The sequence below is a fragment of the Pelophylax lessonae genome (assembly GCF_965119305.1).
Source record: "Pelophylax lessonae genome assembly, chromosome: 5".
Taxonomy (NCBI): Eukaryota; Metazoa; Chordata; class Amphibia; order Anura; family Ranidae; genus Pelophylax; species Pelophylax lessonae.
The window spans coordinates 74,623,448-74,639,255 of NC_138772.1; the positions used below are offsets into that span (position 1 = coordinate 74,623,448).

At 43.0% G+C, this 15,808-nt stretch overlaps 1 protein-coding gene across 2 annotated transcripts in view; it reads left to right on the forward strand.

The window, feature by feature from the left end:
* The window catches only part of ARMC3 (armadillo repeat containing 3), a gene marked incomplete at its 5' end in the record, with an annotated part of 128,636 nt that extends 113,622 nt beyond the window's left edge, over positions 1 to 15,014 (forward strand). For both annotated transcript variants that reach the window (XM_082259096.1, XM_082259097.1), the window contains 3 exons: positions 5,296 to 5,502; positions 9,296 to 9,458; positions 14,806 to 15,014. In XM_082259096.1, coding sequence (XP_082115222.1) covers positions 5,296 to 5,502; positions 9,296 to 9,458; positions 14,806 to 15,009 — 574 coding nt within the window. In that variant the 3' untranslated portion in view covers positions 15,010 to 15,014. The remainder of the gene's footprint in view (positions 1 to 5,295; positions 5,503 to 9,295; positions 9,459 to 14,805) is intronic.
* Between the last annotated feature and the right edge of the window lie 794 nt (positions 15,015 to 15,808).

Genomic DNA, 15,808 nt, shown 5'->3' on the forward strand with positions numbered 1-15,808 from the left:
CAGGGAATATCCGATTGCCTCTCGGGGATCAGGAAGGAATTTTTTCCCCTGATGTAGCAAATTGGATCATGCTTTGCTGGGGGGGGGGGGGGGTTGCCTTCCTCTGGATAAACAGAAGTTTTTAAACAAAGGAATTGCTATATTGTTGTCCTGAACATAATTATAAAAAAAAAAAAACAAACACAAACAGCCTATGTGTGCGTTCCACACACAGGAAGTTCCTGACCGGAAGTGACGTTCGTTTTGGTCCGCAACCGGAAGTGCGTCAACGCGTTTCGCCGTCAATACAGCGTCTGAATTATTTTTGGCACCTTGGCACCTTAATTGGATCACCATAAGGACTTTTTGTTTCAAGCACTGAATATTCTTTTGGAGTATATTTAACCACTTATGTGTATACATGCACTTTATAATTTATTGGATATTGCATATATTTTTTAGCACTTAGCACTTTGTGTATATGATCTTTACTATGCACTTTATAAATTATTGAATATTGTTTATATATCACAGCACTTATCACTTTATTGAAGCTAGCGCTGCATAAATTCGTTTTTATCACAAACAGCCTATGCCCACTTTAGAATACTGACATGTCAAAAAAACAAAAACACCTGTGTTAAAGATCCTACAGACGGTGTGTGTTCGAGGCTGTGCACCAGAATAGATGTCAAATTGGGAGCAGTGGCTGTGTCCATGCAGCTGCTGTGTCCCAATTGACATAAATGGGACTGCCTGCAAGTGAATGGGAATGCAAGAAAAAAAAACCTATGCAACGTAGGGAAGGAAAATACGGCCCTCATACGGTATTACTCCTATGTGAATGAGACCTAGGAAATATTGTATGAGCTAAATGCTCTGTGAACATGTTAAGAACTCACCTAAAAAAAATGCTATAAATAAAATGTCATCAAAGGGATACCTTCGTTTAGTAGAGGAGTATTTTTAATATGCAGCTAAAATTAAAAATACGGAGCAATGACCTCAAACTAGCGAGAGGACAATTTCTAAACGAATCTTAAAAAAAATTTTTTTTCCAAAAGAGTAGTTTATGATTGTAACAGATTTCTAGCAGAGGTTGATTCAATGAACAGTAAGTGAATTTAAACATGTTCGGGATAAACCTAGATCTATACAAAAAGATAAAAAAAAATAAAAAAAAAACAAACACAAGAAAGAGAAAAAAATACAAATAAATAAATAATATATATAAAAATGTAAAATTGCAATCTCTCCTATGCACGACTAAAACTGCATTATTCACATTCAGCAGCGCTTAATCCAACTAGTTAAATGTCCCATATAAATAGTCCAAACAATATTCCGTCCAGTATTGTAAATAAATATAAATAAATATCAAGAGATGCAACTCATTCTGTCCAGAGAGTGTTTCACACTGGTCCAATAGGGAGGCATGTTGGACAGTGGAAAGAAACCTGAGGAATGGGTGCATGGGCTTTTAAGACAGCCCTGATAATTGGCAGAGGGAGAGTGCCTCAGTGCATGTTGGAATACTGTATAAATGCCAGCAGCACATGTGCTTGAGGTCTTTTGTCTGGATAGTGGAGTCCTGGAGGGAGGGGGGCGGCTGCCTCCTCCTCCTGTAGAGGTGCCATGTGGCCTCAGGGGGTCGTCCTGAGGGCCTGGAGAGTAGCAGTGAGGAGCTGAACCCAGAGGTCCGGAGAAGCTGACTGAGAGGGGAGACACTGGAGGATCTGTCTCTGCAGTACAGTGAGTACAGAATCTCGTGTCAATGGGCCTGACCTGCTCCTAGGTTAGTCAGTGGACAGGTGTCCGTTGAAAGGGGATGCTAGTGAGAGTGTCCTGAAGGTAAGTTATCATCCACCAAGTAGTCTCGTCAGAGAGTAAAGAGAGCAAGAGACCCTTTTTACACTTGTGACAGTGTGGATTAAGCAGCCTAGCTGTTTCCAATTGACATAGAAGTCCTGAAGATAGAAGTCCTCCACTAATGTGAATAGTTCAGCTGGAGGATCCCACTATTCCCTTCTCCTATCCCAATTCCAAATAAATACCAAAAAAAAAACGACACCCCTAGACTGTTTATTTGTGTGACGAGCCAATAGGAACAAGGAGAGATCCACGGACTCTAAGGTAACCGTGTTCTGGTAATCAGGGGAGCCGTCAAGTCACTATTCAGCAGGCCCTGCAGGGACAGTGCTACATGCGGATGGGTCCATACAGCCACTTCATCCCTATTTGGTCAATGTGTAATGATATAAAGCAGGAGGTATGTGTATTAATATATACAGTTGCCTGCAAGTACATACAAACTATGCATAGAAACTGGGGAATTAAAACATCAACACACATTAATAATATACTTATATTAAGCTGATCACTTCCATATGTATGTAAAAAATTACAAAGATTATAAATGTCTCTTTAAGTAACTCAGTGGAGTGGTTTTTCTTAGCATCTCAGAGGTCAGGCCGTAGCTTTGTCATTTAGATCTGTCTGTAGGGTATTAATTCCTCTGTCCAGCAGCTGCAGATTTATTTATTGATACGGATTCTAATTTCAACTCAAATTATTCATTTAAAGAAAACACTGTTTGTGTATTTCTTTGCTTTCCCATATATGTTTTGGTGTTTCTGATATTACATGGCTGTCCTGGCTGATTCTTACCTTATAAATCACAGAGGATTACCAGTGAGTTCAGACAGCTAAAAATCTTGGTAAGCCTTAAAGGAGAGGAGACCTGTCATTAAAAGAGAAGTTTGGGGTTTTGTTTTTTTGTAGAAATCATCCTTACCTAGGATGCTGCATCTGTCCCCCACCACCTCTAAGGCTACGTTCACATGTTGGCGTAGCGGATCATGGGCAGAATCACCGCGATTTTGCCCGCAATCCGGAAATCATTGCAAATCGCGGGATGCCTGCGCGTTGCCGTTGATTTGCAATGGCACCCCAAATGCTGTGCGATGTTGCCACGATTTCCGCCTGCCGAATCGCGGTAACATTGCGCAAACAAAATGAATCCCCAAAGAAGTTCTTGTATCTTTTTTGGGCGTCATGCGACCCGCGATTTTGTTTGCGCGATGTTACCGCGATGCGGCAGGCGGAAATCGCGGCAACATCGCACAGCATTTGGGGTGCCATTGCAAATCAACGGCAACACACAGGCATCCCGCGATTTGCAATGATTTCCGGATCGCGGGCAGAATCGCTGTGATTCTGCCCGCGGTCCGCTACGCGAACATGTGAACGTAGCCTAAGACTAAAAAACTGAGCGATCAAACACTGATAATTGTCAGTGCTCCGTGAGCAGAGAGCTGGTGACTGTTGGTCATCGCTCCCCTCCCCCCATCCACCCCACCCCACGTTTATTGAAGCACTGGCCTGTGGAAAAAGCTGGAGGTGCTGGCTCAGGCTCTCAGTGGCTCTTTTATTGCATAAGAGACATGCAGTCTGGAGCACACAGAATCTGGTGCAGCTGTGAATAGTAACCAATCAGCTTCTAACTTCAGCTTGTTCAATTAAGCTTTGACAATAAAACCTGGAAGTTGCTTGGTTACCATGCACAGCTGCCCCAGATTCTCTGTGCACCAGTCTTAGTAAGGCTCCATTCACACATAGATGATTTGAATTGCGGGCAGGATTGCCACTATTCTGTCTGCGATTTTTTTTTGACAATTAGCCCTAGTTCACACTGAATGCAGCTTTGAAATCATGGGACTTCATCTGAAGTCATCTACATTTCAGTTCGACCTCGGGGCGACTTGAAAGACATTCACGCACAGATGTCTATTGTAATCGCTCCTAAAGTTGTCAAAAGTAGCACCGCAAAGTCGGCGTCGCACCAATTGGGATGCTCCCATTGACAGCAATAGGCTGCAATTTGAGATGCTATTTGACCTGTCAAATCGTGTTGATGTGAACGGGGCCTAAAACCTAGAGGCTAATTGGGTACTGTGCACAGCTGCACCAGATTCTGTGTGCACCAGTTTTAGTAAATCACCCCCTATGAATTGTCTATGAATCACACAGGGGTGTGCACCGCATTCCTGTGCAATTCACATGCGATTCAGTGTGGTGCAATTTGAACCCATTCATTTTGAATAGACGCAAATCACACAGCATCACACCAAAGTAGTGCATTCACTAACTTTGGGAACACACTGCAATCGGATTGCATGCTACTTTTGTGTGTTTTGGGCAGAAAAAACGCATGGATCGTGAGTTTCCTGCACCGCATTCTAGTGTGAACTAGGGCAAAGTCATTACATCAACAGATTTTGTTTCCTTTTGGAAGTGTTAAAGGAAGTGGAACATCAGTTGATCTGGCAAAATCAACGGGTAATAAAAACTGTGTTACGGGGGAACTTAGAAAAACAAAAATGTTTACAATTGGCATTTATATAGTTCTGACAATTTACACAGTGTTTAATATATACTGTACATTCACATTAGTCTCTGCCCTCAAGGAACTTACAATTTAAGGTCCCATAATTCTTATACAGACACATGCATACTAGGGCCAATTTAGACAAGAGCCAATTAGCCTACCAGCATGTCTTTGGAAGGTGGGAGGAAACCAGAGTACCCGGAGGAAAGCCATGTAAGCACAGGGAGAACATGCAAACTCCATGCAGGTAGTGTCCTGGACCCCAGTGCTGCTAACCACTAAGCCGTAGTTTGCCTTCAACTGTGAGTTTTCATTGCTGTCTGTGTCCCTGCTGGGGAGATTCACTCAATCTGCCCTGGAGACCAGTCAGTGGAACAAAAAGTGATGGGAAATCCACAATCCTATAGTTGTCACTGTAACAGAATAAGAGTAGAAATCAACAAATGGGGACCATCTGAAAACTACCAAAATGGGGTTTCCATTCACTTCCTTTAATGTGTCCAGGATCAGGATCAGTGTTACACTATTTTGCACCCAAGGCAAGACCAGCTACTTGCTACAATCTGCCACATTTTTTTTTATAATGGCACTTTTTTTTATTTATTCACTGTGTGCCATTATAAAAAATATATATTAGTGGCGGAAGTGGCCACTGTGGCGGAACATCAGGGCCCGGTTGCAAGTGTGACCTTTTCGACCCTGGTAGTTTGAGCCGGATTAAGAGCATCATGGGCCTGGTGCTGAGGATTTTGGTGGGCCCGAGATAATGGAGCCCCTTACCCCTTGACACACATCCACTAACCTGACAGAGTAACCATTCTCTACTCACATAAAAAAGCTTTAGCTTTAGATACATTTTATTCATTTCCATAAAACACTTCTGTACAGAGAATTAAATCTCTGTAAAAAGCCTATTTTTTTTTTTTCAGCAAAGGAAAGGGAAAAGTGAAGAAGGAGGAAGAGAAGATGAAAGAGGAAGAGGAGGTACCCCAGGTCAAAGCTTCCCCAGATCCCAATCCTGAGACACTGCAGTGGTTTCCACCATGTGACCAGGAATTAAATGAATATATCTCAGAGGCTTCCAGAACAATCCTTCCTCTTCCACACATCCGAGATCAAGTGGTAGCACTGGCACAGTAAGTACACGTTTACAGTATTTAGACCAAATCATCCAATAGGACTATGGGGGATATTTATTGAGACTATGGAGGAGAGTGCAAAATCTGGTGCAGCTCTGCAATGCTCCCACTGGTGCGACATACGCTCCGACTTTAGGAACACATGTGGCATGACGTGTATAAATCAATGATTCCCTATAGGAGCCATCTTAACTGATCCGAAAAAAGTCTGTCCGACTTTGAAAAAGGTTCCTGCACTTCTTTGGTCCATCTTCAGCTCATTCAATATCATTAAAGTCGGATCATCATCTTAACTGATCCGACTTGTGGCATGCGACTTGTGCTCTGATGATCTTTGAGTATGATATGGATCTTGAGGGAAAACCCCACGCCAAAATTAAAGAAAAAACAAAAAAACGGTGTGGTATGGGTTTTAAGGGGAACCCCCACGCCAAAAACAAAAAACCGTGTGGGGCCTTCCCCAAATCCATACCAGACCCTTATCCAAGCATGCAGCCCCGCAGGTCAGAAAAGGGGGGGAAGGAAGTGCCCCACCCCTCCTGGACCATACCAGGCCACATGCCCTAAACATGGGGTGTGCTTTGGGGTAGGGGGGGCTTTGTGCCCCCCTACCTACAGCACTTTGCCCCCATGTTGATGGGGACAAGTTTCCCGACAACCCTGGGCAGTGGTTGTGGTATTCTGCAGGCAGGGGGCTTAACGGGAATCTAGAAGCCCCCTTTAACAAGGGCCCCCCCAAATCCGGCTCTGCCTCCCCATGTGAATAGGAGTACATTGTACCCCTACTCATTCACCCAAAAAAGTGTCCAAAACAATTAAAAACAGTACACAGGTTTTTGACAAGTCCTTTATTAAAGTAGCCCCAACTTGCCCTCTTTCTCTGGTGATGTCTTCTCCCTCTGGTCTTCTACCTGCGGTTCTTCTCCCTCCTGTGTATTCTTCCTATGGTTTTCCCTTCAGTTCTTCTCCCTTTGCTGTCTTCCTCCGGGTTCTTTTCCCTTTGCTGTCTTCTTTCTCCGGTTCTTCTCCCTCCGCTGTCATCTTCCTTTGCCGATTCTTCTCCTTACACTAGCTCCCACTGTTGTGTGGGCCATTACTTATATAGCCATGGGGCGTGGCTATCGGGTGACATCATCCAGAGACCCTGCCCCTTGTGACATCACTCGGGGCTCGAGGAGTGAGGAAGAAGAACCAGAGAGAAGACCAGAGGGAGAAGACATCACCGGAGAAAGAAGACACGTTGGAGCTACATTGATAAAGGACTTGTCAAAAGCAGTTTAGACACTGTGTATTGTTGTGATTATCTGTGATTGTCCACAGCTAATCACATGGTACAAATGGGCTGTGATTGGCCCTGTCTGTACCATGTGATCACTGTGACCAATCACAGCTAGCAACACAATTGTACACAATAAATGGCATGAAATTAAGCCATGGATTGTTTACAACTGTCATGTGAACTTCTGTGATTGGTCACAGTGATCATGTGTTTCCTCCAGTGGTGATATGTTATCAGTGCACGGGCTGTTCTAGGGAGGACGTCATATCATGTCCTCCCAGAACAATAGGGTTCCCGCCCAAATGTAATTTTACAATAACTCGGGCAGGAAGCAGTTTAATAGCCCGTTTAGAGCTAATATTGGTGACAGGCGAGCGCCTGCCTATGGGCATGCCTAATGCCCACATCGATGCACATCTGCCTGGCCAGTTGCGGGCCTGCGCATATGTATGCGCCTGGAAACTTATTCTGAACTATGGGCTTGCCTTCCCTGACAGTCCAGCTCAGAAGGCAAGTTTTACACTAGATTACTGCACAGACCGGGAAGAAATACACAATGCGCACCAAGATTCCAGGAAGAACACACATGCCTTTTACATCCGACCGCCATCTAATCAAATCCACTGGATGGAGGGGGAACGGATCCCTATCTGTCTTTTTGGTGGATTGGATTGGATGTAGACGGGCATAAAAGGCATGTGTATTCTTCCTGGAATCTTGGTGTGTATTTCTTCCCGGTCTGTGCAGTAATCTAGTATAAAACTTGGCTTCTGAGCTGGACTGTCAGGGAAGGCTTGCCCATAGCGTCTGTTACACCTGCCGCTCAATAGAGAAGAATGGAGGTTCCAATCGAGTCCGCCTAAAAACGGACAGGAAAGAGTATGGCACAACTGCAAACCTACCAAGACATTGCCGTCCACCTAAACTGAAAGGCTGGGCAAGGAGAGCATTAATCAGAGAAGCAGCCAAAAGGCCCATGGTAACTCTGGAGGAGCTGCAGAGATCCACAGCTCAGGTGGGAGAACCTGTCCACAGGACAACTATTAGTCATGCACTCCACAAATCTGGCCTTAATAGAAGAGTGGTAAGAAGAAAGCCATTGTTGAAAGAAAGCCATAAGAAGTCCCGTTTGCAGTTTGCGAGAAGGCATATGGGGGACACAGAAAACATGTGGAAAAAGGTGCTCTGGTCAGATGATACAAAAATTTATTTTTGGGCCTAAAAGCAAAACACTATGTGTGGCGGAAAACTAACACTGTACATCACCCTGAACACACCATCCCCACTGTGAAACATGGTGGTGGCAGCATCAAGTTGTGGGGGTGCTTTTCCTCAGCAGGGACAGGGAAGCTGGTCAGAGTTGATGGGAAGCTGGATGGAGCCAAATACATGAGAATCTTAGAAGAAAACATGTTAGAGTCTGCAAAAGACTTGAGACTGGGGCAGAGGTTCACCTTTCAGCAGGACAACAACCCCAAACATACAGCCAGAGCTGAAATGGTTTAGATCAAGGCATATTTATGTGTTAGAATAACCCAGTCAAAGTCCAGACCTAAATCCAATTGAGAATCTGTGGCAAGACTTGAAAATTGCTGTTCACAGACGCTCTCCATCCAATCTGACAAAGCTTGAGCTATTTTGCAAAGAAGAATGGGCAAAAATGTCACTCTCTAGATGTGCAAAGCTGGTAGAGACATATCCAAAAAGACTTGCAGCTGTAATTGCAGCGAAAGGTGGTTCTACAAAGTATTGACTCTGAAAATAAATGCACGCCACACATTTCACATATTTATTTGTAAAAAAAATGGAAAACCATTTATCATTTTCTTTCCACTGCACATATATGTGCCACTTTGTGTTGGTCTATCACATAAAATCCCAATAAAATACATTTATGTTTTCGCTTGTAACATAACAAAATGTGAAAAGATACAAGGGGTATTAATACTTTTTCAAGGCACGGTATCTAAAACATTACTTCTAGGTGGACTGACCCTTTAAAGCTTATGGAAAATCACCAAATCATCATTTGGTTTGGAGATTACACGTAACTAGCTCTCTATTGCTTCTAGTATCTAAAAAGAGTTGTGAGGGAGCAAAGGGAAGGTATGCTCAGCTGGTCTGGCATTAAAGTGAACCTGTCCCTTTGCCTTGCATGTGCAAAGTACATCTTCACTGTAAACGTTCTACTAGATTAACCCTGGTAAATATTCTTTTCCCTCTCACTATAATCTCAGTCATTATATTTACTTTCTACAGACTTCAGACTAAAACTGATTTTATTTTAAGCTTTTATGCTGGCTTTTTAACCTTACATAATATGCAGCTGAACAGTCAAGATCCTGAGACAGCCGTATATATTACCATTTTAATTCATGTAATGATATGAGCATAATTGCAGCAATCATTTGGGGGGGGGGGGGGGGTGTTTATAGAAAAAAAAAAAAAAAACTTCTTTATAGGAATCAAAAATCTGATGTGTAATGGATCATCTTCTTTAATTTCACGCAGGTTTGTGGCCGAGAAGATGGGCGGTGCTATAGAGAAGGATCGCCTGCATGAATTCAGCTGGGAGCTCCATATCAGTGAACTTAAATTTGAGCTAAAGAGCAATGTCATTCCCATTGGGAAGATTAAGAAAGGGATATTCTATCACCGAGCACTGCTCTACAAGGTATGCTCGGAGAGATATGTATATTTAAAGGGCATTTTCACTATCTTACTGTAGAGATAAATCAACTCACCAGAATCACATACAGTATCTCACAAAAGTGAGTACACCCCTTACATTTTTGTAAACATTTTATTATATCTTTTCATGTGACAACACTGAAGAAATGGCACTTTGCTACAGTGTAAAGTAGTGAGTGTACAGCTTGTGTAAAATGTAAATTTGCTGTCCCCTTTTTGCAAGAAATAGTTAATTGAAACCCAGAAATGGAATTGAATTTGGACTCTAACTTTTAGGAATCAAACCTTTTTATTCGCTAGTGATAAATGACTTAGCCCGGCTCATGCCCGTTTGCTAAGTGCCTAAGTAAGTGTGTACATCGCATATATAAAATAAAAATTACGTCACAGATACATATTTCCCTAACTAGCTCCTTCTCCTTCAGATGTTGCCTGTAACATTTGTCTATAGCAATTAACGTTCCTGGTTTCATGCTTAACTGTATTCTCGTTAGTTTTAGGAGAACAGAGAGGGAAATATAATCAGAGAAGTGGGGGCTAAAATGTGCAGCTGTCCTGGTCTCTGTAGTGCCACAGAGTCTACCATTTTGTTTTAGAAGGCTAATTATCCACCATTTTAAAAGCTTTGCAGGTACTGCCACACCCTCAAAATAACTCAACACACAGCCATTAAGGTCTAAACCGCTGGCAACAAAAGTGAGTACACCCCTAAGTCAAAATGTCCAAATTGGGCCCAAAGTGTCAATATTTTGTGTGGCCACCATTATTTTCTAGTACTGCCTTAACCCTTTGGGGAAGGAGTTGACCAGAGCTTCACAGGTTGCCACTGGAGTTCTCTTCCACTCCTCCATGATCATCACGGAGCTTGTGGATGTTAGAGACCTTGGGCTCCTCCACCTTCTGTTTGAGGATGCCCCACATAAGCTCAGTAGGGTTTAGGTCTGGAGACATGCTTGGCCAGTCTTAACCTTCACTCTCAGCTTCTTTAGCAAGGCAGCGGTCGTCTCTGAGGTGTGTTTGGGGTCGTTATGTTGGAATACTGCCCTGCGGCCCAGTCTCCAAAGGGAGGGAATCATGCTCTGCTTCAATATGTCACAGTACATTTTGGCATTCATGGTTCCCTCAATGAACTGCAGCTCTCCAGTGCTGGCAGCACTCATGCAGATCCAGACCATGACACTCCCACCACCATCCTTGACTGTAGGCAAGACACACTTGTCTTTGTACTCCTCACCTGGTTGCCACCACACACGCTTGACATCATCTGAACCAAACAAGTTTATCTTGGTCTCATCAGACCACAGGACATGGTTCCAGTAATCCATGTCCTTAGTCTGATTGTCTTCAGAAAACTGTTTGCAGGCTTTCTTGTGCATCATCTTTACAAGATGGGATGACAGCTATGCAGACCAATTTGATGCCGTGTGCGGCGTATGGTCTGAGCACTGACAGGCTGACCCCTTCCCACCACCACCCCTTCAACCTCTGCAGAAATGATGGCAGCACTCATACCTCTATTTCCCAAAGATAACCTTTGTATAGGATGCTGAGCACGTGCACTCAACTTCTTTGGTCGACCATGGTGAGGCCTGTTCTGAGTGAAATCTGTCCTGTTGAACTGCTGTATGGTCTTGGCCTCCGTGCTGCAGCTCAGTTTCAGGGTCTTGGCAATCTTCTTATAGCCTAGGCCATCTTTATGTAGCACAACAATTCTTTTTTTCAGATCCTCAGAGTTTTTTGCCATGAGGTGCCATGTTGAACTTCCAGTGACAATTAGGGGGAGAGAGAGAGAGCGATAATAACAAAATTTAACACACCTGCTCCCCATTCACACCTGAGACCTTGTAATAGTAACAAGTCGCATGACACCGGGGAGGAATAATGAATAATTGGGCCCAGTTTGGAAATTTCACTTCGGGATGTACTCACTTTTGTTGCCAGTGGCTTAGACATTAATAGCTGTGTGTTGAGTTATTTTGAGGGGACAGAAAATTTACACTGTTATACAATCTGTACACTCACTACTTTACATTGCAGCAAAGTGTAATTTCTTCAGTGTTGTCACATGAAAAGAGATAATAAAATATTTACAAAAATGTGAGGTGTGTATAAGCTCTAGCATGTTTAATGCAATTTCAAAAATAGTTTTCAGTCTATAAATCTGTAGTTTTCAGTAAAATAATACCAGATGATTGTGTCATGTAGGCGCTTTCAGTTATAGGATGATACCTGCCTCCCAGCTGTTCTCTTGTGCTGTCACTTTGTCATGTGCACCCTGGTAAAGAATAAATGCAGCCATGCTGACGCATATTGTGCAGGCATGGTACCCTGTTGTCACTGTCAGAAAGGTGGTCAAGAACAAAGATTAGTAGCAGATGCTGGAGTGTGTACATGTAGATAAGAAGCGGCTGAAAGAGGCTGGATGAGATCTGCAACACTGAGATGCAAAAAATGAGTAAAAAGCAGCATTTTTGGGGAAAAAAACAGCAGTTGTTAATAATAGTGCTTTAGCAACAGAAATTTAATTTATTAAGGGTTTAGACATGAAACCCAACTACAGTAAAATTTATTTTTTTAAAGATTATCTTCCAAGCATAAAAAAAAAAGATATTTATCCCTAATGCTCACCTCCTCTTCAGCGCTTTCCATTGCAGTAATTTTTTTCTGCCACTAGATGACACCAGTGTTCCACATTAAAGGGTACTCTGTATCTTTTATTTAACCCACTTCCTATGGTTGCAGGGTGTCATGCACACTCCCTCTGTGTTGATGTCACCACAGCACTTGCATTCAATAGTATATAGATGCTAAATATCAGCGCCACTCTCTGTATCATCGAAGACTGAATGGAAAGTTACAGAAGGCTGTCAGAGACTGAAGACATGCAATAGGAGATTGTCAAAGGCTGCAAGCATGCTACAAGAAATGGTTAGAAAATGCAGACATGCTACAGTTGTTGGAGACTGGAACATGTATGACAAGACAGTGTAATGTTCTGGTACCTCTGGTACCCTTATTCCACTTTCCATTCCGTGTATGCGTCCCACCATTCTCTTCTGGTAGGTGCGCATACACCTTTAAGACCGATGCTGTCATCACTGAGCGCCGCAGAGCGGCTATTTCAACCGCCGGCGTTCTCACTCACATGTTCGTTCAACCTGCCTTGCATCTATGCTTACAAGCGCGTCTCGCTGTGGAACCTCGCTACAGATCCCTGTACCTCGCTACCAGGATCACTTCCTCAGACCCGAACCTCGCTACTGATCCCTGTATCTCGCTACTGGATCACTTCCTCATCACCGGACCCTTCTACTACTATACTATAGTGATAAGTACCCCGCAGGGGAAACCTCCATAACTTACACTACTACTATTGCATTAAGGACTGTTACTACCTATCCATACTATCCTATCATCTGCACTGTTACATAGATTGCTAGCTCTTGAGACTACTACCATCTATCATCTGCACTGCTGCATAGATTGCTAGCTCTCCTGTCTACTACCATCTATCATCTGCACTGCTGCATAGATTGCTAGCTCTCCTGTCTACTACTATCTATCCTTGCACTGGGTTAGTCTATCCTGTATTTGTCATCTGCTGTCCTCACCACCTGTTAGCATACTCGATACTAACCTATCTGCATTCCTAAATACCATCTTGAACTCTCCTGTACAAACCTGCTTACCATCCTTGTCACTGTTCACACCTGTCCCTTCCGCACATCACCTTCATACTATCATATACATCCTATTACTCCAGGAACATCTCATTGAGTGTGTATATATCTGTATGTTGAAGCTGACAGGCCCACGGTGATGAGTCCTGGAGAGTTGGATCTGGTATTCAACACATCTCTACATGACTACTGAGTGGAGATTTTGCAGCTGTAAATCCAGCCTATAACAAAAACGCAGGAGCGTTACAGACAGTCAAAGACGTAAGGAACATTACATGAGACCAGGGCGTTTTTTCTCAGAGAAAAGGTGCAGGAACTTCCCTTTCTAAGTTACTTTGTGTCTCTGCCCCCTACCCACCTTCGAGCACTAACCCTTTGTTCCACCTCTGAGCACCGACACTTGGATCCACCCCCTACCCAGCTTCCAGTATAGCTCCTTTTAGAGAATATAGAGCCAAGTATAATTTTGTAGTGGAATGTATGGAATTTGGTTATGATAACAAGAAAAGCAATACAATTGATCCCCCACAGCCAACAGCAATATACCCCCCCAAGCAGAAATAGACCCCCAGCAGCAGCAAAAGATCTCCCAGCAGCCAGCATCAATAGACTCTCTAGCAGCCAGCAACAGTAGACCCCCTCCCCAAACAGTAGATCCCTTCCAGCAACATTTAAACCCACAGTATCAAAAGATCCTCCACCAGCAACAATAGATTGCCATCCAAAAATAGATCCCCTCCAGCATCAATAGATCCAGTATCAGTAGACCCTCCAGCACCCCTTGCCATGGCATACATTCAGTGCTAGAGGTGCCGGAACTGCGTTCCCCTGAGTTCCCACTGAAAAAAAGCCTTGCATGAGACTGCTAGAGATTCATTCTTTCCACATTTGTCTTCCCTGCAGCCCCCTTTATATTAACTTTTGCCACATTTGATGTTTCTCCCAGCAAGATCCAATAGGGCCACTTCACACCACAATTTCTGCATTCCAGATGTGCTTCTGCATGTGCGTTTTTGACGCATTCCAGTGCGTTTTGTCACCTATTTTCTTATTATTATTAATATTATTCTTTATTGAGGACATATGTGTTCTGGATCATTTTTGCATTTTGTCTCATTCCAGATGCGTTCAATACAGAAAAAAAAATGCAGCATGTTCTACTTTTGTGGACTGCACTGGAACAAACTAATTCTGTTTGGAATCCATGCTAAATTATGTCCATGCGTTTTTTATGCAAAATAAAAATGCACTGGACTTCATCTGGTGTGAACCAGCCCTTATAAAAGATCAATGCAAGAGAAAAGGGAAAGATACCCCAAAGTAGAATAGTGTGAAGAAAATAAACCCAGCCATTTAATGACATAAGTTTAGACTAAAGAAAACTTTCCTTCACTGGACTGAGTAAGCACTGAGGCAAGGTAAACACAGACTACTGTCTGCAGGGGCCCCTGAGGGCCACACAATAGGTGGTAAAGGGATGCAAGGCTATAATGTGTGTGTTTCCTGAGCTGTAATGGAAGCGTTAGCATTGTCTGTACTCTGGAAGGTGTATGTATGTTCTCCAGGCTGTAATGTACAGTGTTAGAATGGCTTGTACTCTTTAATATTCATGTTATTTAGACTGTAGCATATAATGTTCATTTTTTTTAGACTGTAGCAGACAGAATTGGCATTGCTTGTACACTGAAACGAGGGGACTACGGTCGTGCTTGGAATGAAGTCAAGTTGCTTAGTGACTCACTGAGACCAGGGACAAGAGCTCCTCCAGAGAGTTATATTGTGGATCTCATGCATGAACCAGGTCACCTGATGAAGAACGGAACTGTGGAGGCCGAAACTTATCAACAGATATGAGACTTATATCCATAAATGTTCAGGATTTTCCTTTTTTTTTTTTCTTTTTTTTTATTATTTAATAGGACATCTGTTGAAAATGTATACATTTCATGTAACAAGCTATGTGAATTCATTTATATTGTACCTTATTTCTGTATGTATTTCTTTGAGTTCTTTCAAGGCTTCATGTACACTGGCAGCTCCTAAACTTGAGTTTAGAAGCTAGCTTTTGGCATTTTTTTGCCAAAGCTCCTAAACTCAACTCCATAAAAGCCTCCAGACCCTGCACTTTCTGCTTCCCACCTCCGTCCTCAGCTTCCTACCAGCAGCAGCAGCAGGGAGGGTGGGAGGTTTCTTGACTTCTGATGGTAGAGGGCTCTCGAGATCTGTTGTAAATGGGGGGGGGGGGGGGGGGCATCATCTGTCTGGGCAGTCTCCAATAAAGCAGTAAAGTTTTTTTTTTTCAGACCTGCATTATCTACTACAGGAGTGTGAGTGGGCTCTGTGACAGACTGCACATGCCCGGAAGGATTTGCCCCCTTAATGACCAGGCCATTTTTTGCAATTCGGCACTGCGTTATTTAACGGAAAATTGTGTGGACGTGCGACGCTGTACCGTAATAAACTTGTTGTCCTTTTTTTCCCCACAAATAGAGCTTTCTTTTGGTGGTAATTGATCACCTCTGCGATTTTTATTTTTTGCACTCTAAACAAACAAATAGCGACAATTCTAAAAAAAAAAATAATTCCCCAAAAAAAATTTAAAAATCATTTTTTTTTCATCCTTTTAGGCCAATTTGTATTCTGCTACATATTT